Below are 23946 nucleotides of genomic sequence, written 5' to 3' on the forward strand. Positions count from 1 at the left end.
GTTTTCTTCAAAGGTAAAAGAAAGTAGTCCTAAATTATTTTATATACAGAACACTCTTGGCTTTAGAGATATGTCAACTATTTTTATTCTGATGTTTGAAAATCCCAAGGTAATTAGAAACTGAAAGAACAGAACGTACACCCAGAATTAAAACATGTGACTTGGTATAATGTAGATCTGGCTTGTGTTACTAACTTCATGTCTTTGGTCATTGAAGTTTGTGTAATTGTGGTTTAAAGTTACTTATGTTCCTGTCCTTATTTTACTTTTGGATTTCACAAGAAATAGCAAGTGTTGGTTATATACTATGGCTGAATAGTCTTTGCATTATGAGGAAAACCAGGACGTTTGGTATTTTAAAGTGTTTGTGGAACAAAAACATTTTGCAGTATGTTGATATGTGATTTTAGTTCACATAGTGTTCAAATTAATTGGATTTAGCTTAAACAAATTAATAAGCTTCATAAAAAACAGTGTTTGGCATCAAGGAGTATGTTACCTGGGGCAAGCATTGAAACTATGCATGTTTTCCTATTGTAGTTTGGTTCTTTTTGCAAAAAGATTTAAAAAGAGAAACAGCTGGCTTATGTTTATCCCCTCCCTCCAATTATGACCTCTGAAGGTCTCTGTTCTCCAAGTTGTGCTGTTACATTTGAAGTCCTAGTCCTTAGTAGAGAAATATTTGTATTGCTCTAGACATTTTCTTAGATTTGGAAAATAAAATAAATGAAGGCTTTGGGTTTGCTTCTGGGGCCAGACCTGGCATATCAAAGTTTAATGGATAGGAAATCTGGCCAAGCATCTATGCAGTCTCATCACCAGAACTCTTGTATTTTTCAGAGCTTGATGTAGGCCAGTGATGGGCAGTTTTATCTGGTGCCTTCCTCACAAGGAGTTGTAGGATTGCAGCAGAGACAGTGAAGAAAATACAGGTTGGGAGTTGGCATAACTGGGAATCAGTCTAACCTATTCTGCAGACTAACCTTGGACTTCAGCTTTCTTATCTGTGAAATGGATAAAACATGCTTACAAATGATGTAATATTGAGGTGTTATAATAACAGTATGTTTCCTAAGGGTATTGTGGCGAATAAAAGTACCAGCCTGTCACAGTGCCTGACACGTAACAGGCCCTTGAAAAGTGTCAGTTTCCTTTAGCAGTGAGACAGCCTACTTTTCTCCTTTCCCAAGCTATTTTTACCTATGAATGAAGTGTTCTCCAAGAATGCTTGTCTCCCAGACTCTGCATTATGATCTGATAGAACACTTTCTTCTTCCTGACAGAATCCTTAAGGCTTTCTTTCCTCCATCTGACATAATCCTCTACAGTAACACTGTCTAATAGAACTTTCTGTGATGAAGAAAATCTTCTGTAACTGTGCTGTTCACTATAGTAGCTACTAGCCACCTGTAACTATTGAGTGCTTGAATTGTGCATTGTGACTGAAGAACTGAATTTTAAATTAAATTTAAGTAACTAAATATGGCTAGTGGCTACCTGTTGGACAGTTCAGCTATAGGGCTTACATCTCCTAATTCTTAGTGAAATATAAATTATGTGATAATATGTGTTACATGCAGGAAAACAAAGAACTTTACATGAATAACAACCTTCATTATAAATTGTTGTAAGTCAGCAGAATATCCGATTGATACTTGAATGATATCCCATTATATGGACTCTTTACTACTTGTCCCTTTCTAACTTGTCAGAAAATCATAGCACTAACATTTTTCTTAAGTACTAAATTTTTTAAAAAAGATATTAACCTAATTTCTTTTTAAATTAATTTATTTATTTTTGGCTGTGTTGGGTCTTCTCTAGCTGCTGTGCACGGGCTTTCTCTAGTTTTGGCGAGTGGGAGCTACTCTTCGTTGTGGTGTGCGGGCTTCTCATTGCAGTGGCTTCTCTTGTTGCGGAGCATAGGCTCTAGGAGCGCGGGCTTCAGTAGTTGTGGCACATGGGCTTAGTTGGTCTGCGGCATGTGGGATCTTCCCAGACCAGGGCTCGAACTCACATCCCCTGCGTTGGCAGGCGGATTCTTAACCACTGTGCCACCAGGGAAGTCCCAACCTAACAAAAATTCTTAATTGAGATTCTTACTGTTTACCCCTCCAGTAGGTTGAACTATATATGCAAAAAGCTAGGATTTCAGAAACATACTTTTGATATGGTTTTTATTGCTTTGCAAATTAGTAAGTACTCAGTGGTTTTTAACATAGGAAGAACTAATGCGATTGAATAAGATTTTTCCTGGTTACTGAAAATGAATAGGTGTTTTTCAAAGAATTTCTGGTTATTATATAGTTTTTTAGATATATTTTTGTCTTTTGATGATTCGACAGTGCAAAGTTGTGAGAAAATGATATATTCTAATTAATAGCATATGGGTAATTCCCTGGTGGTCCAGTGGTTAGGACTAGGTGCTTTCACTGCCAGGGCCTGGATTCAATCCCTGGTTGGGGAACTAAGATCCTGCAAGCTGCACATCATGGCCAAAAATAAAAAAATTAACAGCATCTTCAAGAAGCATTTATTACCATTGTTATTGGCCAGGAAACTTTGGTAAAGCTATAATTACTATATCTTTAGAAGGATTTTCCAAGAGGTAACTTTTTCCTTCTTGCTTCTAGAGTGTTTCTGTGAAGGTCAGCAATCTTAAGTACCCTATAAATTCACCCTCTGTTTTTTTTTTTTTTTTTTTTTTTTGCGGTGCACGGGCCTGTCACTGTTGTGGCCTCTCCCGTTGCGGAGCACAGGCTCTGGACGCGCAGGCTCAGCGGCCATGGCTCACGGGCCCAGCTGCTCCACGGCATGTGGGATCTTCCCGGCAGGGCACGAACCCTTTGCCCTGCATCGGCAGGCGGACTCTCAACCACTGCGCCACCAGGGAAGCCCTCACCCTCTGTTTTAAATGTATCCTAGCCCTTTGGAGCTACCCAAAGTACCACCTCAAATGAGGGCTGTCATCTTTCTCTGCTGTTTTCCTGGCATACTAGTAGACCATTGAAAGATAAAAGACTAAACAGATTGAAATCAGGTTTGGAGATGATACTTACGTTGTACAAGGTTCTTTTCTCCTTACCTGTCCCGTTTCAGCATTTTTTATCAGTGACTTGGATTAATGCCATGCCTGTCAAATTTGCTGATGGTTATGTAGTTTTGATATTGCATGATATATTTAAAATCAAAAAAAATCTGTGTAATCTGAAATGATAGGTTGAAATTAGCCAGATAAATTTTCAAAGGAATAAAACACTAGATTCCTATATGAACTTCAAAACACAACTATAAGAGTACACACAGAAGTGAAGAGCATGACTTATTGCCAGGTTATATATAAAGAATATTAAAGAATTTTAGATGATTGTAACTCATTACTAACTGGTAGTAAAATGTGGTTGACAAAAGAGCTCCTGTGATCCTGTGATTCTTGTTCATTAATGGAAACAGAGTTGGCCAGAATAAAAGAGATATATTGTTCCTTTATTCAGCAACAGATATTTATTGAGTGAGGGCCTGGTACGGTCTGGGCAGACCTGGATATTTAGGTTTGGCTCTCTACTTTGAGAACTTTGAACAGTGGGAGAAGATTGAGGAAAAAAGAGTTAGCTGGTTAGGGAATTTAAAAATCTTGGTTGGAGGGAGAGGGGGTGAAGGGTGGTGACTGGCTTGGAGCAAAAAATGGTGATGTGTGATTGACAGTGGTGGCAGTCTTCAGATAACTCAGAGGTTTGTCACTCCTGGAGAGGAAGGATTTGACTTTGATGTGATTTTGAGGGGATAGATGTCAGACCAGAGGGTAGATGGTACAGAGGGATAGATTTGGAGCCAGTAGAAAGAGAGACTCTTGCAGTCTCAGAATTCCATTTAACAATGAAATGGAACTGTGTCCTGAGTTGCTAAAGTCTCATAACCTCAAAGGCATGTCACATAAGAGATTCAAACTTTAGGTATATGGTTAGACTAAATGGCCTGTACTGTCCTTCCAAAACAGGATAGTTTGATTCTTTTAATGATTTTTCAGCACTCAGTGGAGAGGAAAAAGGATTCAGAAGCCTTGCGAGCAGTTTGGGAAAGCCTGTTCACATCCACACACTCTCTTCAATAAGCTGTGGTTTGCTGCCATGCCTACCGACTATTAAATCTAATTCTATATTTACAATTGAATGGTTAGGAGAGAGTACAAAAAAGAGAATCCATTTCTTTTTATTTCTTTGCATGTCTAACCGTTACACCTTTTCTAGTCCTGGAGATATTAGAACCTTGTGTGTGTGTGTGTGTGTGTGTGTGTGTGTGTGTGTGTGTGTGTGTGTGTGTGTGTGTGTATGAGTGAGAGTGAGAGAGAAAGAGGGAGAGAGAGAGAGAGAGAGAAATGGTGTACTTTATAAAGGGAAAGACAAGCTCCTGTCATAGTAAAAATCTTAGAGCCGTGAAGTTGAGTAAAAGTAGGCCTGTTAAATGTACCAAGGATAAAAAAGCATATGAATAAGTTTCAGTTACTCTAAGGCAGATAGAGAATTAGAATCTTGTAGGTAGGAGAAATTTGTTTTCCTGAATGATAAACATGAATTTCATGAGGTGACTGATGGAGTGTTTTTCTTACCAGAAATCAATTACGATTGAGGGATCTGCTACCCATCAGTGTAGTTTGATAAATGTCCTGCCATATCCCCTCAGCCTTTGAAAAAAAAAGATTTCTCCTGACTGATGTCACTTGTTTGAAATTATGAGGGGTGTTTCATTTCATGAGAGTTAGTGTGTAACAGTTAAAAGTACAGGCCCAGAACCTGAATGTGTTTAAATTACACATGGCAGACCTTTAGCAAGTTACTTAATCTCCCTGTACCTCAGTTTCCCCATATATCTAATGATGGTGTTAAAAATAGTACCTGCCTTAGAGGTTTGTTGTGAGATAACTTAATATATTGATATATGTGAAGTGTTTAGGGTGGTACCTGGTAGCTTAAAGTGCTATATGAATCTTCAGTGTTGTTATTTAATGTTCCTGTTTAATACAAGTTTCTACTTAGCTTCAAAGCTGAAATCTTAGTTTATAAAAACAAAAAGTATGGTATGTCCACATAACCACAAATTTTGTGTTTTACTGGCTTGGCTGTATGTTGATATTAAGAGTATCATTAGAAACATTTGTTTGTTTCTCTTTCAAAGCAGCTTAAGTAAACAGTCTTATCCTATTCAGAAATCTCCTTGAATAAAATGTAATCTCAGTTATTCTAGACAGGCTGGTTAAAAATTCCAGCAGAACAGTTGGAAAATAGTGGTGAGAGAAGTACTTATGGGAAAACTTTACCCGTGTCTATTTTTCTTGTCCTGCATAAGTTAATGGACTAGTTTCCTCTCTCTCCCCCTCACCTCCCCATAACACCATGTGTCTTCAGGCAGGCAATAAGTACTCTGACAAAATTTGTTGGTAATATAACCACAGTGGATCATCACCTGTATCCGTTTGATACTCTCCTTGTCTTGCCTGCCCTCTAGAGTTCATGGAAAAGGTTCTTACAGAATTAATCTTTTTATCCACTGTGTCCAACATCTAGTAGTGCTCAGTAAGTTGAGCAAGATGAATGACCCTCCTTTCCTTGAGTCCTGTAACAGTTTTGTGGCTCCTGTGATACATACACCGAGTTATAAAAATGGTTAAGTTCATTCCTGAAATGTGTTCACAGCTCACATTGATGAATAATGGATTGTCTGCTATGTAATTAGGAGAAGTGAAGTCTAGCCTGGAAAGTTTACTAGTCCAGTGTTCCTGGTTGCAACCGACAGAAATTCTTGTGTCTGTCACCAAAACTGTGTCAGTGGAGATAACTTGAAGACTATTGCCGTCATTGTGACCCAGCCCAGGTTCCTATGTTATCACCCTTGCTTCTTGTATTTTCTTTTCATCTGCACCAACTACTTTTTGTAGTTTCCCCCATCTGGTTTCCCCATTCACTTCATTCTCCTGCTATACCTTACTGTCTGTTGCTTTTCTGTGACTTATTTTCTTTAGGGCTTTCGTTCCCTTGGGGTATGAGGGCTGAATGGGGATGAGCCTTGGGCACTGGATCCCAATTCTTCCAATTCAGCACAAGATGACAAGTTACTTCCTACCACCTGTGGGTAGCTTGATGCTTAAGATTAGGACATGATAAGACCTGAGTGGGCCCAAAGGTCAAATTTGCAGTTATTTGGACCAGTAGCAACACTCATGTCTGGAATCGAGACAACTCAAGAGATTTTGGAGCTAGACAGCATTTTTAGAGTATTACTATATTTCCCCATTTTAAAGCTATAAGTGGCCTCTTACATACCTGGTTAATTGAAAAGAGCAAGTTTCTGTCATGTGGAGCGTGGTAAAAGTTGAAAGGTTTAGGTATTTCTTAGGACTTTTGCAAACTTAAAAGTAACAAATGGCACTTCTACTGTTAACTCTCGTCTCCATTGAAGATGGAGAGCAGATCATAGAGATGCTAAATAACTAATGCTGAGTCATATATATCATGGGGGAGAGCCAAGAGTAGGAGTCAGTAGTTCCAATGGTACTTGTCCACTAAGCATACATTTCCTTTCAAGCTGTTAATACTTTTGGCTACTATTAGAATATTTTTACCACTGGATTTATTTACTTTCGATTAAATGTCATTTGATTCTTCAATTCCATGTGCCCTTGAATTCTCAAGTAGAGAATTGTCATTCTGATTTTCTAATCTTCTTTCTTCTCCTATTATTAGTAAATAGAAAGATATTTTTGTTGAGCTGCATGCTATGTCCTACCCCTTCCTACTGATCTATAAGCTTTTCCATTGGCTTTCTTTCTGTTTCCTGCTGCTTTCTTGCTTCATAATTGAAGGGAGGATTCAGACCCATCCAGGTAACAAACTACTGGTTCTGCATGGCCTCTTTATTTCTCTGTTCTCTTATTATTATTATTATTATTAGAGTGAGATTGATTGTCTGCTGATGAATACACACATTCACGGTGGGAATTTACTATTGGTATATTGTTTCAAGGCTTTTAAACCTGCAGTGAAAACCATAAACAACGACAAGTACTGGTTTCCATTTGAAAGATTTGAGATGTGCTCCTTCCAGACCATTCTCAAGCCTGTCTAGATTTTCCACTTTTACTGCAAACTATTTGAGAAAGCAAAATTGGGTGCAGTTTAGTATGAGATTGCCACTATTTGCAAAATGAAGGCTTTTCCTATCATGTGACAATTAGCATGTGATATCCTACAGATGGTTTTAGTTTAATTTGACCTTGATAAACTGAGATGAAAATTTTAATGTCCAGAAGATTTATTGTTATTTTAAATACTTTATAAATGACTTGAATGGTAGTTTTTTAGGGGACTACTTTAATTTTTAATAAGTTGATAATGAGCTATCTACTCTTTATGAAAGAAGCAATGCTTTTATTGACAACAAAACAACTTTTAGAGAGATACCAACTACCCCTTTTGTTATATTTTACCACACATTTTAAAATTAATAATTTATGGTATGGAATTTTTAGTTTAAATTAGCTGAGATTTCATTTTAAAAGTGAGGCTGCTCTGCTGTTTTCAAATGAGTGACAGCATTGATCAAAGCGTGAATCGGTTGGCTGTGCCTCGTGTGGAATGCTTTTTGTGAACCCAGATAAAGGCAATTAAGTCTCTCTTATGTATGTTGTATTTCTAATTCAAGTTGAGAAGATTTTTATAAGTGGAAAAAAGGAGAAAGCTCAAGATAGTAAAATTTACATACTGCCCTTTGTAAAAAAAAAAAAAAAAAAAATATATATATATATATTTTTTTTTTTTTTTTTTCCTCCCCTTCTTAGTTTTTCCAGAGGCCTCAAATACAGCCTCCGAGAGCTACCATCCCGAACAGCAGTCCTTCCATCCGTCCTGGTGCACAGACACCCACTGCAGTGTATCAGGCCAATCAGCACATCATGATGGTTAACCACCTGCCCATGCCGTATCCAGTGCCCCAGGGCCCTCAGTACTGTATACCGCAGGTAAAGTATCTCTCAGATCCGTGTGGTCCATCAGCAGAGTGGGGATTGACTCAGATTCTCATCAGAGGGAACAGGGACGGTGGCTGGGAGCTTTGGTTTTTAGTGATGCGTGAACTTTTCTGTTGGATATAAGTCTAAGCCATTTTGTCATTTTTCATTATATCATAAGGAGATATTTCTTCATCTCTTAAATTTTTCTAAGATGATAGAGAAATTGTTTTTATATCCTAGCTTTCTCCCAATCCCTTACCCGCAACCAGCTGCTCTAAAATAGAGTCCATAACTACCTGTTCCAGTAATACCATTCAGTGTCATTGAATGCTATCAGCCTGAAATAATTTTACAATGAGCTGATGTTTGCCTGTGCCCTGATTTGCTGTATTGCTGTATGGCTTTACCTAAGGCACACCTTTTTTTTCATTCTCATTACATCTTTTTTTTTTTTTTCTTTTTTTTGCGGTACGCGACCTCTCACTGTTGTGGCCTCTCTCGTTGCGGAGCACAGGCTCCGGATGTGCAGCCTCAGCGGCCAAGGCTCACGGGCCCAGCCACTCCGTGGCATGTGGGATCTTCCCGGACCGGGGCATGAACCCATGTCCCCTGCATCGGCAGGCGGACTCTTAACCACTGTGCCACCAGGGAAGCCCTACATCTTTTTTTTTTTAATTGAAGTATATTTGATATACAATATTGTGTTAGTTTCAGGTGTGCAGCAAAGTGATTTGGTTATGCATATGTATATTCATTTTTTTCAATTATTTTCCATTATAGGTTATTACAAGATACTGAATATAGTTCCCTGTGCTATACAGTAAATCCTTGTTGTTTATCTACTCATTGCATCGTAATGGCAAGCAGTTGTTTTGAATGTGTTTAACAAAGTGGCTTTACCTCCTTTAAATGATTCTCTTACACACACACACACGCACACCTACCTTTATTTTTCCGTAGTAAGCTACCTTCATGTTACTTCCTAAATGTCTGTAACCCCTCTCTTGCAGTACCGTCATAGTGGCCCTCCGTATGTTGGGCCCCCACAGCAGTATCCAGTTCAGCCACCAGGGCCAGGTCCTTTTTATCCTGGACCGGGACCTGGGGACTTCCCCAGTGCTTATGGTAAGTATGAAAAATTAGGCAATTTCTGCTAGTTTGTTGTGCTTATTTCATTTTGTTGTTTGGCAGGTCAGTTTAGGTAGTGAGGTTTGGTGGTGTGAAAGATTTTTAAATAAAATGTTGCAAACAGTTCTGACCTGAAAGCTTTTTTTTTTTTTTTTTTTTTTTAGAGCAGCTTACAAGGAAAGAATATTATAGAAATGTATTTAGTTAATGACACCTTCTGAAGGAGGTGGTAATTCTGCTGCAAAGAGCCCATGTCTCAAGTGTCTGATGTCTGCTGCTGGCTCATGATTACCTAGATTGTTGCTGGATTTTTGCTGAATGCATAAATATACCTTATCTCCCTTCCATGATTTCTTTTTTTCTAAGCATTTACTACCATTTACCAAAACATTTGTTAATGTTTTCTCACTAGAATGTAATATCCACGAAGGCAGGGAATTTTATTTGTTTTGTTTACTGCTATATCCCTAGCACCTAGAGAACAGTGACTAGTAGGCACTTAGAGAATATACATGGGATGACTGAATTTAACTCAGTATACCTGTGATTCCTTTTCCGCAGAATTTTGGTAAGATCTGTGTCATGGGGAGGTTTTGAGGATTAGTTAAATAGAAATGCCTTGAAAAATTACAAGTATTTTTAATGTAGAGAAGCAAGCACCAAGCTTATACTTGGTGTATGAACCGATACTAAACTAAGGAGTAATAAAAATTACTTATTTTATTCAGTAAATTTCTACAACATACCACACTTGTTTTTTGTCCTAGAAGGCGAATTATAAGTGATAAAATCAGCAAATACTAGAAAAGTTAAACTTTAAGATTCAGTAAGGGGACTCCCCTGGTGGCGCAGTGTTCAGAATCCGCCTGCCAATGCAGGGGAAATGGGTTCAAGCCCTGGTCCAGGAAGATCCCACATGTGTCGGAGCAACTACTCCCATGCGCCACAAGTACTGAGCCTGCGCTCTAGAGCCCCCAAACCACAACTACTGAGTCCACGTGCCACAACTACTGAAGCCCACGCACCTAGAGCCTGTGCTCCGCAACAAGAGAAGCCACCGCAATGAGAAGCCCATGCACTGCAACGAAGAGTAGCCCCTGCTCGCCGCAACTAGAGAAAGCCTGTGCGCAGCAGGGAAGACCCAGCAAAAATATTAATTAGTTAATTAATTAAAAATATAATTATTAAAAAAATTCAGTAAGCATTGCTCTTTTCCATTACAGCAAGGACATATTAAAATTTTAACTTGTTCTTTTAAGATGGTAACCCACCCTAGATAAACATGTATCCACTAACTGATTTCCTAACATTGGGATTAGTGGCTCTGTTAAAAACCTTTATAGAATAATTGATGGGTATTAGAATAACCCAAGAAGGCTTCCTTTAGGTTTTGAGGTGAAATAGGCAACGCAACCAAGTGTTACCTAGCTTTACTTCTTTTAGAAAAGGAAAACTTTTCTGTTACTTATGAAACTGCTGTTTCAAAATGATATATTTTAAAACTTCATTAAATGTCTCAAATATATATGTTTATTTAACATGGCTTTATTAAGTGGTATTTTTACTAAGAAATACTTGATATTTTCAGAATAATACACGTATGTTTAAAAGGAAAATAATATATGCACATTACCCAGCTTTAACATAGAATATTGCCAGTACTGTTGAGGTACTTGTGCACCCCTTGAACTTAGCTTTAAGGCACAGTTTTCACACAAGTCTAGTGCCTTTGTATTGGTACTTGCTCTGAAAATTTAAATCCAATTAAAATTATTTTGAGGTGTAAAATTGGCTGTTGTTGTTATCTAGAATTTATTGAATAGAAAAACTTTTAAGATGAGATTATCTGTCAGAGTAATGCTGAAATTAACAGTATTTTTCTTTCAGATGCATGTTGCAAAGGGAATGCAATTGTATCTTCGAATTTACAAAATTATTTTCAAAGGTTTCTCACTGAATTTTAGTCTACTGTTTATTTACAGATCACATAAATGATTTTTTGACTCAGAAAATATCATTATTATAAGTCTGTGCCAGCCCTCCTTCTTGCTCTTGAAACTACTGCTGCAGTATATATGGAAACAATATAGACGAGTTTACTAGTAGAGAAATATTTTGATGATGTGTATATACAGTATTATAACATTTTGGTTTTATTTATTTCTATTACATATAAGCCATATTTATTTATTTTTACAAAAAAGGAATAGATTGAGGTGCAGTTGTATCTCAGATACTGTTGATGTCTGTTCCTTTTGATAGATATTCTTTCTTCCCCAGGAAATTCTTACATAGATCCAATAGACATTGAGTAGGTAGTTCATCACCTAGATTAAAACAGTTTTCCTAGTTTCCTTAAGATTAGAAAGACGATCTTAAGATAGTTTTTCATTATGAAAGTAACCAAGTTGATGAAAAATACAAATAATGTAGGACATAAAAAGTTGAAATAACCAATTTTTGTCCCTCCTTACTCCCTAAAGAAATAATGATTTAACAGATTGAAACATATTTTTTCATTCATATTTAAATAATTTTTAATGCAAATGGGCACATACTATTTTTAATGTTCTAAAACTTCCTTGTTTTTTTCCCATCTCATGACATATTCATGGACATCTTTCCATTTCATTGCCTATAGAATTTCAAGCTACACAGTATTCCATTTTAAGAATAAATCATAATCTAGTTCTCTGCTGATAGAAGTTTAGATTCTTTTTGTTATTTGGGCAGATGTTTTAGTTTTTCGTTTTTCTTTTTGTTGCGGTACGCGGACCTCTCGCTGCCGTGGCCTCTCCCGTTGCGGAGCACAGGCTCCGGACGCGCAGGCTCAGCGGCCATGGCTCACGGGCCCAGCCGCTCCGCGGCATGTGGGATCTTCCCGGACCGGGGCACGAACCCGTATCCCCTGCATCAGCAGCCAGTCTCTCAACCACTGTGCCACCAGGGAAGCCCAGATGTTTTAGTTTTAAAGCCTGTCACTAGTATGTTTTTATCAGAATCAAAAGTTGTAATCTAATTGTTCCCATCAATTATAGGTCCTCCAGCTATATTGCCTTGGTCTTACGGTGTAGAAGCCATAAACATTCCCTTTCTATTTCCTTTTCTTGGAATCTCCCCTTCTCTTACCTTTTCACTTCCATTTCTTAATTTCCCCCTGATCCTGATGCCTCCCCTTTCCTCTTCATCTCTCCTGTCCTGATCTTGGGTTGGGTTAAAGGTGGGTGTGGGGATGGGATCCTAGTTCTGTGTTCCAAAGCAGGAGTCCTTTTTTCTAGGGCAGAGGACCTTCCTTTATCTGAACTGGAAAGGAATGAATCCAAGACTTGTTCCTTCTTGCTCTACTGCTGGAGTTTGTGAGTTGGGTGGGCTTTTTTCCCCCCATAGTTCTTAGTTCTTCATCCTTAACTTTGCACTTCACTCCTGCATACTACCAGTTTACTTCCCTACTTGGTTTAAACCTTGAACAGTAGTTCTCAAAAAATATTCTTAACTACATTGAATTTCAGTAACTAGGATCATAGAATTATGTATAATTTTTGCAGTGTTTCTACAGTGTTGAGGAAAAACAACTAATGAATAGTATTTGCTCAGTGTCGCTTTTCAGTTTTTCTCTTATCAGTGTTTCTTTTTTTTTTCTTTTTTTCTTTTGTGGTACGTGGGCCTCTCACTGTTGTGACCTCTCCCGTTGCGGAGCACAGGCTCCGGACGCACAGGCTCAGCGGCCGTGGCTCATGGGCCCAGCTGCTCCACGGCATGTGGGATCCTCCTGGACCGGGGCACGAACCCGTGTCCCCTGCATTGGCAGGCGGACTCTCAACCACTGCGTCACCAGGGAAGCCCTTGTCAGTGTTTCTTAAATATTTTGATGCCTGTTACATCAGCAATACCTCATGGAGACTGAAATTATTTCCAGGCCAACCCTAGAGGGTGATTGCCCAAGATAAAAAACATAGTTTTGGGAGCAAAGGGATGTGGTTGATGGTGGCAGTGCTGTTGAGGAAGAAAAAAAAAATGTTGAGAATTTACAGTGGTAGATGGCTCCGTTCTCTCTTACTTCAAGCCAGTATACTCTCATTTTTTCTCACTCTGTCATGTCATTTCCCTTTCCTTCTGTCATCTTCTTTCCACGCTTTTCCTGAGCCTCTGTGGGGGCTTGGGCACCTTGTTCAGCTCATAAGAGCTGAGGGAGTCATTGTTCCCTGTAGTGTGTGTATGTGGGAAACTTTTTTGGCACCTCAAATTCAGTTTGATTGTGTTTTCGTAGAGCAGCAATACATTATTATTATGGGTATATTATGGGATAAATTGATTTTTATGTGCCAGCCTGCATATTTAACCACTATATTTATCTTTGTTTCTATGGAAAATTGAAGGTTTTGAAAGGTTTTGGAAGACCTGCAATGTGTAAGACATTTGTGCCAAGTATTCTGTGGAATGTAGATGTTGAGGTATTCTCCCTGCCTTTCAGGAACTTATTTGTGTGATGTTTGTGCTTGGGGTTTTGCCGAAGAGATGAAATCTAAATATTGACTAGACCAGTTGTTCCCAGATCTTTCAGTATCCTGGGCAAGTGAAATATAAAGTAAAGTAAAATAAAGGAAGAAACATACATGACTATTACATTTAAAGTTTTGCCAATAAGACTTTTAAAGCAAACTGCTACTTATTGTATCATTTCCTATAGGAAGGCTGTTTTAACAACAAAAGAGTAGGACTGAAATAATTTCAAAGAAGGAACAGTCCTTTCCAAAAATGTCAAGTTGGCAAGCCTGTAGTTGTGTGTGTATGTCATGGTTATTATTGTATATATTTTGCCATATATCATTGGCACCTTTTATATAGACTGGGGTTAGGAGAACCACCGATATAGAATAAGAGTCAGTAAACTTTTTCTATAAAGGACCATATATAGTAAATATCTCAGGCTTTGCAGAACTAGGATCCCATCCCCACACCCACCTTTAACCCAAACCATTCAGCTCTGCCATAGTAGTGGGAAACCAGCCATAGAGAGTAGATAAAGTGTTGTTTGTGGGTGTCTTCCCATAATACTTTATTTACAAAATAAACGGTATTAAGCTGAATTTGGGCCTCCTGATCTAGACAAACCTACCTCATTCCATGAATAAGAGTTCCAGAGACATTAAGTAACTTGCCTGATAAATGGTATGCAAAAGTGATTCACATTTTTAATAGAATAAAATAAATGTTTTAAATGTCCCTGCCTATGTAAGAAGTTGGATTCGATTATTTTTTAAAACCCTATTGTTTGGTAGGGCAGAAGGCCTGCTCTGCTGGGGTCCATAGTTGACTATATGTTTTACTAATTTAGTGTTTAACTCCCCACTATATTGAGATTATCGTATTCTGCCAGGTTTATTCAACTGGTATTTATTGTGCATATATTATAAATCAGCCTCTGCCCCAATCATGTTTATTCAGAACTGATTCATTAGAAGAATCTGATTTTTTTTTTTAAGGGATGTTTTACCTTTTGGATCTTATTTCACTTAGCTTAAAAAATAAGGCAAGGTGAGCCAATTGTATTGCTTGTGTAACAGCATTTGAAACCAATTTTAGGGGTTTGTTTTGTGAGTTTTGGAGCTAGTGACGTAATATGGTAGTATAGAATTGCTTATTTGAGCTCTGCTTTGATAATACTTTGCTCACTTACTAGAGGATAGCTAATGTGTTTCTGTCTTTGAATTTATTCAAATCCTAGTCATGCTGTTTACGTCAGCCCTGTTTAGTTCTTTTCCAAATCTGATTCTCAAAACCTGATTGATACCTGCAGAGTTCTGATACTGCAAATCACAGTGCTTCCGAGAAATTTCCACTTGAGGATTATTATGATGATGATGGTGGGGATGGTGACGATGTTGATGATGACAGTGATAATGGAGCCTACATTATTTGACTTTTTACTAAAGTACCAAGGATTTTACCAGTATTAACTATCTTCATACACATTTCTTTCCTTCTTGTTACTTTGACTGCTATCCATCTCTCCCACTAAAGGCCAGTCATCACTTGTGCACCCATCATATATGTACCCATTTAAGGCTGTTACTCTAGCAGTTCTCTTCTCTCTTTCCTACATTATCATTTTTTTTATCCCTCTGCTGGATTAGTTTTATCAGCATACAGGTATATTGTTTCATTCTCATCTTTTTAAAAATAGTGCTTTTTTTACTTCATATTTTTGTCCACCTATAGCCCATTTTTCTGCTTCAAGACTTTTAAGAAAAAGAGCTGTCTGTACTCACTGTCTTCATTTTCTGAAGACAGATGAGGATGCACACCTCCACCCCCACCCCAAACAACTTCTGTCGAGGTCACCAGTGAATTCTGCTTTGCTAAATGTTAATTGACCTCCCAGTACCATTTGACATAGTTAAGCACTCTGCCCATTCTTGGATTATTCATCTCCTTTGCTGGGTTTTCTTCATATCTGTGACCTCTAAACAACATAGAGTGCCTTGGGAGTTCCATGGTGATCCAGTGGTTAGGACTCTGTGCTTTCACTGCCGTGGGCCCAGATTGAGTCTCTGGTCAGGGAACTAAGATCCTGCAAGCAGTGCAGCGCCACCAAAGACAGGTCACTATTAAAAGAAAGAAAGAAAGAAACAGCATAGAGTGCTTCGAAGTTTAGTCCTTGAGCTTCTTTTCTGTTTGTACTCATTTCCTGAGTTACCCAGTCTCATGGTTTAAATACTGTCCATTTAGTCTAATTCCAAAATGGTTACCTATTCTCCGACTCCAGACTTGTGTCTCTTTTGGCCTACTTGATATCTCTGTTTGAAAGTCTAATAAGAATGTCAAAACTTTACATGTCCAAAATTGAGCTCTTGATTTTTCTGCCCTAAATTGTACTCTTCCTCATCTCAGTAAATAAATAAATAGCACAGTAGATAGTACATCCATCCTTCCACTTGCTCAGACAGACCTTAAGAATTTTCCTTGACACTTGTTTCTCTCACACCCACATCCATCCATTAGCAAGTCTGGAGGTTCTACTTTCAAAAATATCCAGTATCTGACCCCTTCTTACTACCTCTGCTGTAAGCACTCTGGTTTAATAGTAATTATAATAATAGTCAAAGTTTTGAAAGTTAAAAAGGATTCATTGAGGTGGGTAGGTAGAAGAAGTTAATTTCAGGCAGAAGTGCAGTGTAGTCAAAGACGTGAACAATGTTGAAGAGATTGGTATACTCAAGGGACAGGAATACGTTATACCTTAGAGCAAAGGTGTGGAGTTTGAGAATGGTAGAAAATGTAGTTTGGAACCTGGATTCCTAGTGGCTGGACTTTATCTTTAGGCTGCTTGTTTTCAGCCCCAACAGTAGGACATTCGCCAAACCTAAATGGTAGCTCCCTGTGGCAGTGGTTCTCCATAAGTAAGGAGAAGAATTAGACCACCCCAACCCCCAAGAGGAAGAGATATTTTCTCCTGCCCCTGACCAAAGCCACACGCAAGACATATCCACACAAACCTTTGTTTTGAGAATCACGGTTGGAGGCAGTGGGCCCCCAGGATGTATATTTTTTTAGGCAGTAACTCTGGTGGCAGTCTGCAGGAAATGCTTATTTAGTTGTTTTTATAGTGGATGCTGAAGAAAAGATAGGTGCTTATGACTGTTTGGGAATCATTCCTTGACCACTTCAGTAGCTGGAGGGGAGCTGGTGGAAAGAGCTGAGCAAGAAGAATGCTTATTTTTGTCTGTTACTTTTTTTTTTAAAAAACTAATTGTCTAGATTTACAGTGCCATTACTAGTCTTAATAGTGGTTGACAAAATAACTGAATGCTTTTTTTCATTCTTTTCTAATTCTTTAGGAGCGCCTTTTTACCCAAGTCAGCCAGTGTATCAGTCAGCACCTATCATAGTGCCTACGCAGCAGCAGCCCCCTCCAGCCAAGAGAGAGAAAAAAACAGTAAGAGATCTTCATTAAGTTTTCTCACCTTAAAATTGAATGTCCATTTACTTATCAAATAAGTTTACCCACAGCTGTAATAATTATTCACCTCAGTTCCCAAATGACTGCCAATTTTTATCCCTCCCTTATATCCTCACCACTAGACCTGGAGGATTTGTATGGGCATATAACTAGACGTTGCAAGTACCCTTGGCTTAATATCAATTTTCAACATGCACTGAGCTAGCTATGCTAAATGACAACATGCCATCCAGCTCCAGAACAGGAAGGTTTAATCTTCTAAAGTCTCACTGAGTGGGGGGAATTTGAGCTCGGTTCTCACATCCTTATTGTCCTTTAACTCTAGTCCTAGTCAGCTCTATATTCAAATATGAATTGACAGGGGAAAAATAGCACAAGAGAAAATGGGCATAATATTAAGGACAGCAAGAAAAATCTTTCCTATAGAATATATTTATTTTAAGAAACAGAAAGCAGAATTTAGAAAATATATTGTAATTGTTTTAAATAAATTACAGAGGCTTTGCCTCTATCTAGTCAGGCAGGCCCAAGAGAATTAGAGTACAGTAATAATGAAATATGCAATGCAGAATATTTTGTAGAAGAGTGGCTTGCAATCTTTTATCCATCAGAATGCACAAAATGAATGATGTTTATAAGACATTCCCACATTCACACAGATAAAATAGGTGGGAGTGACATCATAGCAATACTCTTGCAAGTACTCTCATTTAATAAAAATTAATGAGGTTCAGAACTTTGGTTCTTTTTTATCAGAGACAAATTATTTGTGTACACATCATAATAAACATGACATGCCAATGTATCATGACACTACAGTTGAGAAACTGCTGTGGAAATGTTGACAGCATGGTAGATGTTGGACTTGAAGAACACTCTCAGAATGCAGGAAAATTAATAAAGAAAATAATGAAAATGGAAGACAGTATTAATAGGTGTTACTGAAGAAGAAAGTAGAATAAATGAATTGTAAAACAGTACATAAAACTGTAGTAGGGGACTTCCCTGGTGTTGCAGTGGTTAAGAATCCACCTGCCAGTGCAGGAGACACAGGTTTGAACCCTGGTCCGGGAAGATCCCACATGCTGCAGAGCAACTAAGCCTGTGTACCACAACTGCTGAGCCTGTGTGCCACAACTACTGAAGCCTGTGCACCTAGAGCCCGTGCTCCACAAGAGAAGCTACTGCAACGAGAAGCCCATGCACTGCAATGAAGAGTAGTCCCCGCTCACTGCAACTAGAGAAGAGCCCACGCACAGCAACGAAGACCCAGTGCAGCCAAAAATAAATAAATAAATAAATAAATAAATAAATAAATAAATAAATAAATAAATAAATAAATGAAATTTTAAAACCCAAAAAACTATAGTAGGAATAAGATTCTATACCTGAAAAAATAGCTGATAGTAGAAATTTTAATAAAGACCTACTCCCAGGAAAGCTTCCAGATACAGATGGTTTTATTAGTGAATTCTTTGAAATTTTTAAGAAGCCAAGGCTAGCTTGATAAGCTCTGGATTTAATGACAAGCAGGGGGGTGGGGGGGGCTTTCAGCACTGTTCCAGGATGGAAAGCCTAGACCCAGGTACTCCATCTCCATTATAGCACCATCTCCACTGACGTCTATGCATAGGTAGCCTTCAAAAAAATTAAAAGAAGACCATACACATTGTTTTGTATCTTGCATCTTTTCATTTACCAATACATCTTGACAATCATTCCATATTAGTACATGTAGATCAATCTCATTTTTTCTACTGGCTGTTTGGTATTTAATTGTAAGGATGTAGCCTAAATTTTTTTTTTAATTTTTTATGCAGCAGGTTCTTATTAGTTATCCATTTTATACATATTAGTGTATATATGTCAATCCCAATCTCCCAATTCGTCACACCACCACCGCCCCTTGCCACTTTCCCCCCTTGTTGTCCATGTGTTTGTTCTCTACATCTGTGTCTCTATTTCTGCCCTGCAAACCAGTTCATCTGTACCATTTTTCTACCTTCCACATATTGTAGCATAAAGTTTTAATTACTATGTTCTTGATCAACCTTTAGAATCTATGTCTTTGCTGGGAAAATAAACAGTGTTGCAATGAGCATCTTTACATACATATACAAGGTTATCTGCAACATAAATCCCTATTTCTGAGTCCTAGGATATGGATATTTTACATTTTGTTAGAGAACCATTTAAGGGCTTTAAAACTTTAGATAGTAACTTCCATATTTTAAAACTCTTTTATGAATCTTATGTTAAGCATTATAAATAAAATCAGTCAATTTGGCATTGCTTAAAAGACAGTGTTAATACTTTGCCTTTTTGACCTAGAAATTTATCCAACTAGGTTTCATTTTAGCTTGTTGTGCTAATTAATTCAAGTTAGAGCTAATGGCCTAAATTCTTTTGAATGACCCCCTCTGGTTCCGTGATTGAAATCAAGTCAAATGTGGTGATTGTCAACTTTGATGTTTGACAGGTTTCCCAGTTTGCTTCTTTATACATCATATGCCTATAAATCTACTACATAGACACCCATCTATAAATAAGCCATCTTATTTGTAACCTTATAGATAAGAATTCGAGATCCAAACCAGGGAGGTAAAGACATAACAGAGGAGATTATGTCTGGAGGTGGCAGCAGAAATCCTACTCCACCCATAGGGAGACCCACATCCACACCTACTCCTCCTCAGGTAAGACAGAATGTGCCATGATGGATGATGGTGTGTATTTTTTGTTCACTAACCTCTACTGAGCTCTTCTTTCTTCTGTAGCCACTTGACTGTACTTTTCCTTACCATCAGTTGTCTCATAGCCTAGAATATCTAAATGATATTTAAACAGACATGTTGTTTCTCTTTGTAAACTGTTATTACTTCCAACTTTTTATTGGTAATATTTCTCTGTATTGTCTTCACATTCAGAGTATAGCTGCTGCCACTGTTCCTAATGAACTATTATTGCATGGTACCAAAAGGAGCTGCATTCCTATGGAAACCTCATCATTAAATGAGTATTTTGTATTTTCAATATGGAGTCTTAGGAATTAAATGCTACACTCTGTGATAATATAAACATTAAAATTGAGAATTTAAACATTTTTATTGAACTGTGTTGTTTGAGATGATTGCCTGTGTTATTCAGAGCATATTTTAATGTATTATAGGTATACCTCTTACTTTTTAGTACTACATAAATGAGCTTCTTGAGTGGAGGGTGTCTTCTTTAATTATTTACAAAGGTTATTAACAAGTTCTGTCAAACACCTTTTTGTTCCTGTTGCAGAATGTGGTTATCATGATCTTCTGAGAGTTCACTTTCTTGCTTTTAGACATCAAGGCTTTCCAGGAGAAGCTGAGGTTTAGCAAACTATAATAGAAAATGGACCCCCGCCCCCGAAGTTTGACAGAGTTTTGATTTCATCATTGGGTTACTTTAAATTCTGCTAAACCATTCAGAGGAGAAGAGTGATTTCAAATCTTCAAAATATCTAAAGTGAATGTTCAGCATATAAAACAGATATAACCAAAGTTGTTAAGGTCTACGGATCTGCTTGCTTCCCCCTCTTGGGGCAGGATGGTGAGATACTTCTCAGAGCCCAGTTTACAAACAAGTGATATGGATGATCAAATATAAGGCATTTCAGAATGACAGACTATTGATTTGATTTTAGTAGTACTACATAGGTTAAAAAAAAGTTCTTTAAAAATTGAGCTCACAAACAGTTGTCTAAGTTTAGAGCCCCTTGAAAATCTGTGAATTTTGAGTCGACCTAAAACTTGGGACTGTGTATAATGATGTGTTTCACTTGGAAACGATGATACTCTCTGGCTGACTTTTATCTCAGTCTTCCATCATCTAGCTAAGTATAATATGTAACCATCTAGATATATGAATTGTAAGGTTATATTAATGATTGTTAATAGAAATTTTCACTATTCCCTATTATTTCCCCAGGGATATTCCAAATCTGGAATGATTGAATAGGTCTTATACTTAATCTTGTCCCTGGACGTAAACATGGGACAAGCACCATATACACATTTAAGTTATCCACTTATGTGCTCTGTCAGGTGGGAATATACTATAGCAAAAATTTAGGATTAGTTGATCAGGGCAGTTCAGTTTTGGTCTGTATTTTCCCACATTAATTAAAATATTGTTACTGTCCAACTATGTAGTCGACAACCTTTGGTTAATTTGTGTTTAAATTCTCAACTTGAATATATATTAGTATATCTTTTTGCATTTTAATTCCCTGTGGGTTGGTTTGTTTTTCTTTAATCTTACCAAGCTTGATCCTACCCTCTTCTGGTTATCTCTCTGTCCTTAAGTCACAGGAATCATTTTGCTCTTTATCTTTCCCCAGGGATCCCAGGCCTGAATACGAATATATGTGTTTGGGTAATCATAAAGCCCATTAAATGTACATTTTTATTTGATAAATGTCATCAGTCAATTATTATAATGTTGGTAGTTCTTTCTGAGGTGTAACGTTGTCTTGAAGCATCAGTTTATTTTATTAGGTAGTTTGCATTTAAATCCACACTTACCGATCTGTTGTCTTTCCAAATGCATGAAATTCATGGAATGAATAAATAACCTTTTAACAGACACATGTACTAGAAATATTTCATTTTCCTTTTACGAACAACAACAGCGCAAGTGTGATGACGACAACTGACACTTGGCTTCATTTTCTAGAAATTCACGGAGAGGGTGCACATAGAGTAGGAGAGGATATCCCTGGTTAGGGGAAGCAATCATTAATGCCTAATTGTTATGTTATGTAAAAATGTTGACCCAATGTTTCAAAAGAAGCTAGTAATCAATCTGCGAGTTTTCTTTTGTTTGTTTGTTTTTTAAATTTATTTTTTAAAATTCATTTATTTTTGGCTGCATAGGGTCTTCGTTGCTGCGCGCGGGCTTTCTCGTTGTGGCGCACGGGGGCTACTCTTCATTGCAGTGTGCGGGCTTCTCACTGCAGTGGCTTCTCATTGTGGAGCACAGGCTCTAGGCCTGAGGGCTTCAGTAGTTGTGGCTCACAAGCTCTAGAGCACATGCTCAGTAGCTGTGGCACACGGGCTTTGCTGCTCCGTGGCATGTGGGATCTTCCCGGACCAGGGATTGAACCCGTGTCCCCTGCATTGTCAGGCAGATTCTCAAACACTGCGCCACCAGGGAAGCCCCCAATCTGCGAGTTTTAATCGGCAACTAATTCTACTAATAAATAGCACTATGCCAGCCAAATAAGATCCTTTAGGTTTAGCCTAAAAACTGCTAGTTTGTAGCCTTGGCCTAATTCTAAATAGATCCTAGACCACAGTCTTAGTAAGTAAGACTGCAGATGAGACAACCCTTTTCAAAATTTATGACTGAATAGTAAATACTGTATTGCTTTTGGCCTTACAGAGTACCTGCTTTGAGTCACAATTTCATGTGCTGTGAATAGCAAAGCCCTTTCCCTATCGTTGAGTTCATCCCAGTCTCTTCAAGGGAGACAGAGGATACTTACTAATATATGACCCATCCTTCTGTGAAATGTATACCGAGAATTATTAAAGCACAGAGGCGACCAAGTGGGTCATATTTACAGCACAGGCTCAAATGTACTGGATCACAGAAACCTATTAATGGTACTTGGTACAGGTGAGATAGTACAGGGGAGAGGTTTAAAGGTTTGGCTTAGAATCAGATATACTTGGTTTCAAGTCCTAGTTCCACAACTGAATTTTATAACTTTAGCCAAATTATTTATCTTCTAGAACTTTAGCTTCCACATTTTAAAAAACAAGGGAAATAAATATCATATAGAGTTATTATAAGTATTAAATAAATACTTAAAATTGCTTAAGCTTGGGACATAATGAGCATTCAACAAATGTTATCTGTTATTAGTATTACAATTATTGTTATTTCAGAAGGCACAGAGAATGACTGGAGGAGTCTTGAAGGCTTCACAGCAGAGATGCCACTTGGTCTGAGTTCCCAGATTGGTATTCACAAAAATGGAAAGAGAGAGAAGGGTATTCCAGGCAGAGTGGCAGCATGTGCAAAAAGGCACATGGAGATGGGAAATTGAGTGAAGGGAGACTGTTATCATTTCTAGCGATAAATTGGGAAGTCAGTTGAAGGAGAGGAAGCCAGTGAGAGAAATATTCAGCAATTGGTTACTAAGTAAGGATTATAAAAAGGGTAACCCTATAATTTATTATCTAAATTGGGGCGGTTTTAGAAATGAATGGGGATGCTATTAATCATTTTGCTGGGACAGCAGGCATAAACCAGTACTGTCCAGGTAAACACATTGCATGGTTCCCCTAGGAGTTAGAGAGGGAAGAATCAGAGGTGATTCTTCAAGCTTAGATACTGGGATTTATAGTAAAACATAACATGGAGTGTACATGGGATGTTTGAAAAGGGGGATAATGAATGATTTTGGCAAGAAAGCAAGCTAAGAAGAGTTAATTGAGAGAAACTGCATTAGAGGAGGAGAATGGAGAGGAGAAACAGGTTTTTGCCGTTTCTGTTTTTTTCCTGAAGAGTAGACTGAATTTAAAATTGTCCTGCTTCCTAAGTTTTAAAATGATCTGTGGGATAACTCCTTGAGATTTTATATCTCAGATGTATTAAAGATATAGAAATATGTGTAATATATGTGCCCATTCAGCTGATCATAGTAACAGACAGAGGTGCATGAATGGACAGAATACTAGAGTACTTGATGCTGGTCGGTCTCCACGCTGTCACTTAGATTTATGACCTTGGGTCAGAATGTTAAGCCCTTTAAACCCCTATTTTTTGATATGTAAAATGAGGGATAATACTAAGTAATCTCAGAGCTCCCTTTTAG

General features: G+C 37.9%; 1 protein-coding gene across 40 annotated transcripts in view; it reads left to right on the forward strand.

Moving 5' to 3' along the window:
- Positions 1 to 23946, forward strand: part of EIF4G3 (eukaryotic translation initiation factor 4 gamma 3) — a 378557-nt gene that overhangs the window by 197237 nt on the left and 157374 nt on the right. For 22 of the 40 annotated variants that reach the window (XM_067015920.1, XM_067015865.1, XM_067015938.1 and 19 more), the window contains 5 exons: positions 6857 to 6877; positions 7832 to 8011; positions 9013 to 9127; positions 16969 to 17066; positions 19664 to 19786. In XM_067015920.1, the coding sequence (XP_066872021.1) occupies positions 6857 to 6877; positions 7832 to 8011; positions 9013 to 9127; positions 16969 to 17066; positions 19664 to 19786 (537 nt within the window). The remainder of the gene's footprint in view (positions 1 to 6856; positions 6878 to 7831; positions 8012 to 9012; positions 9128 to 16968; positions 17067 to 19663; positions 19787 to 23946) is intronic. The other 18 variants (XM_067015729.1, XM_067015767.1, XM_067015779.1 and 15 more) reach the window with 1 other exon arrangement.

The sequence above is a fragment of the Kogia breviceps genome, chromosome 1 (assembly GCF_026419965.1).
Source record: "Kogia breviceps isolate mKogBre1 chromosome 1, mKogBre1 haplotype 1, whole genome shotgun sequence".
Classification (NCBI taxonomy): Eukaryota; Metazoa; Chordata; class Mammalia; order Artiodactyla; family Physeteridae; genus Kogia; species Kogia breviceps.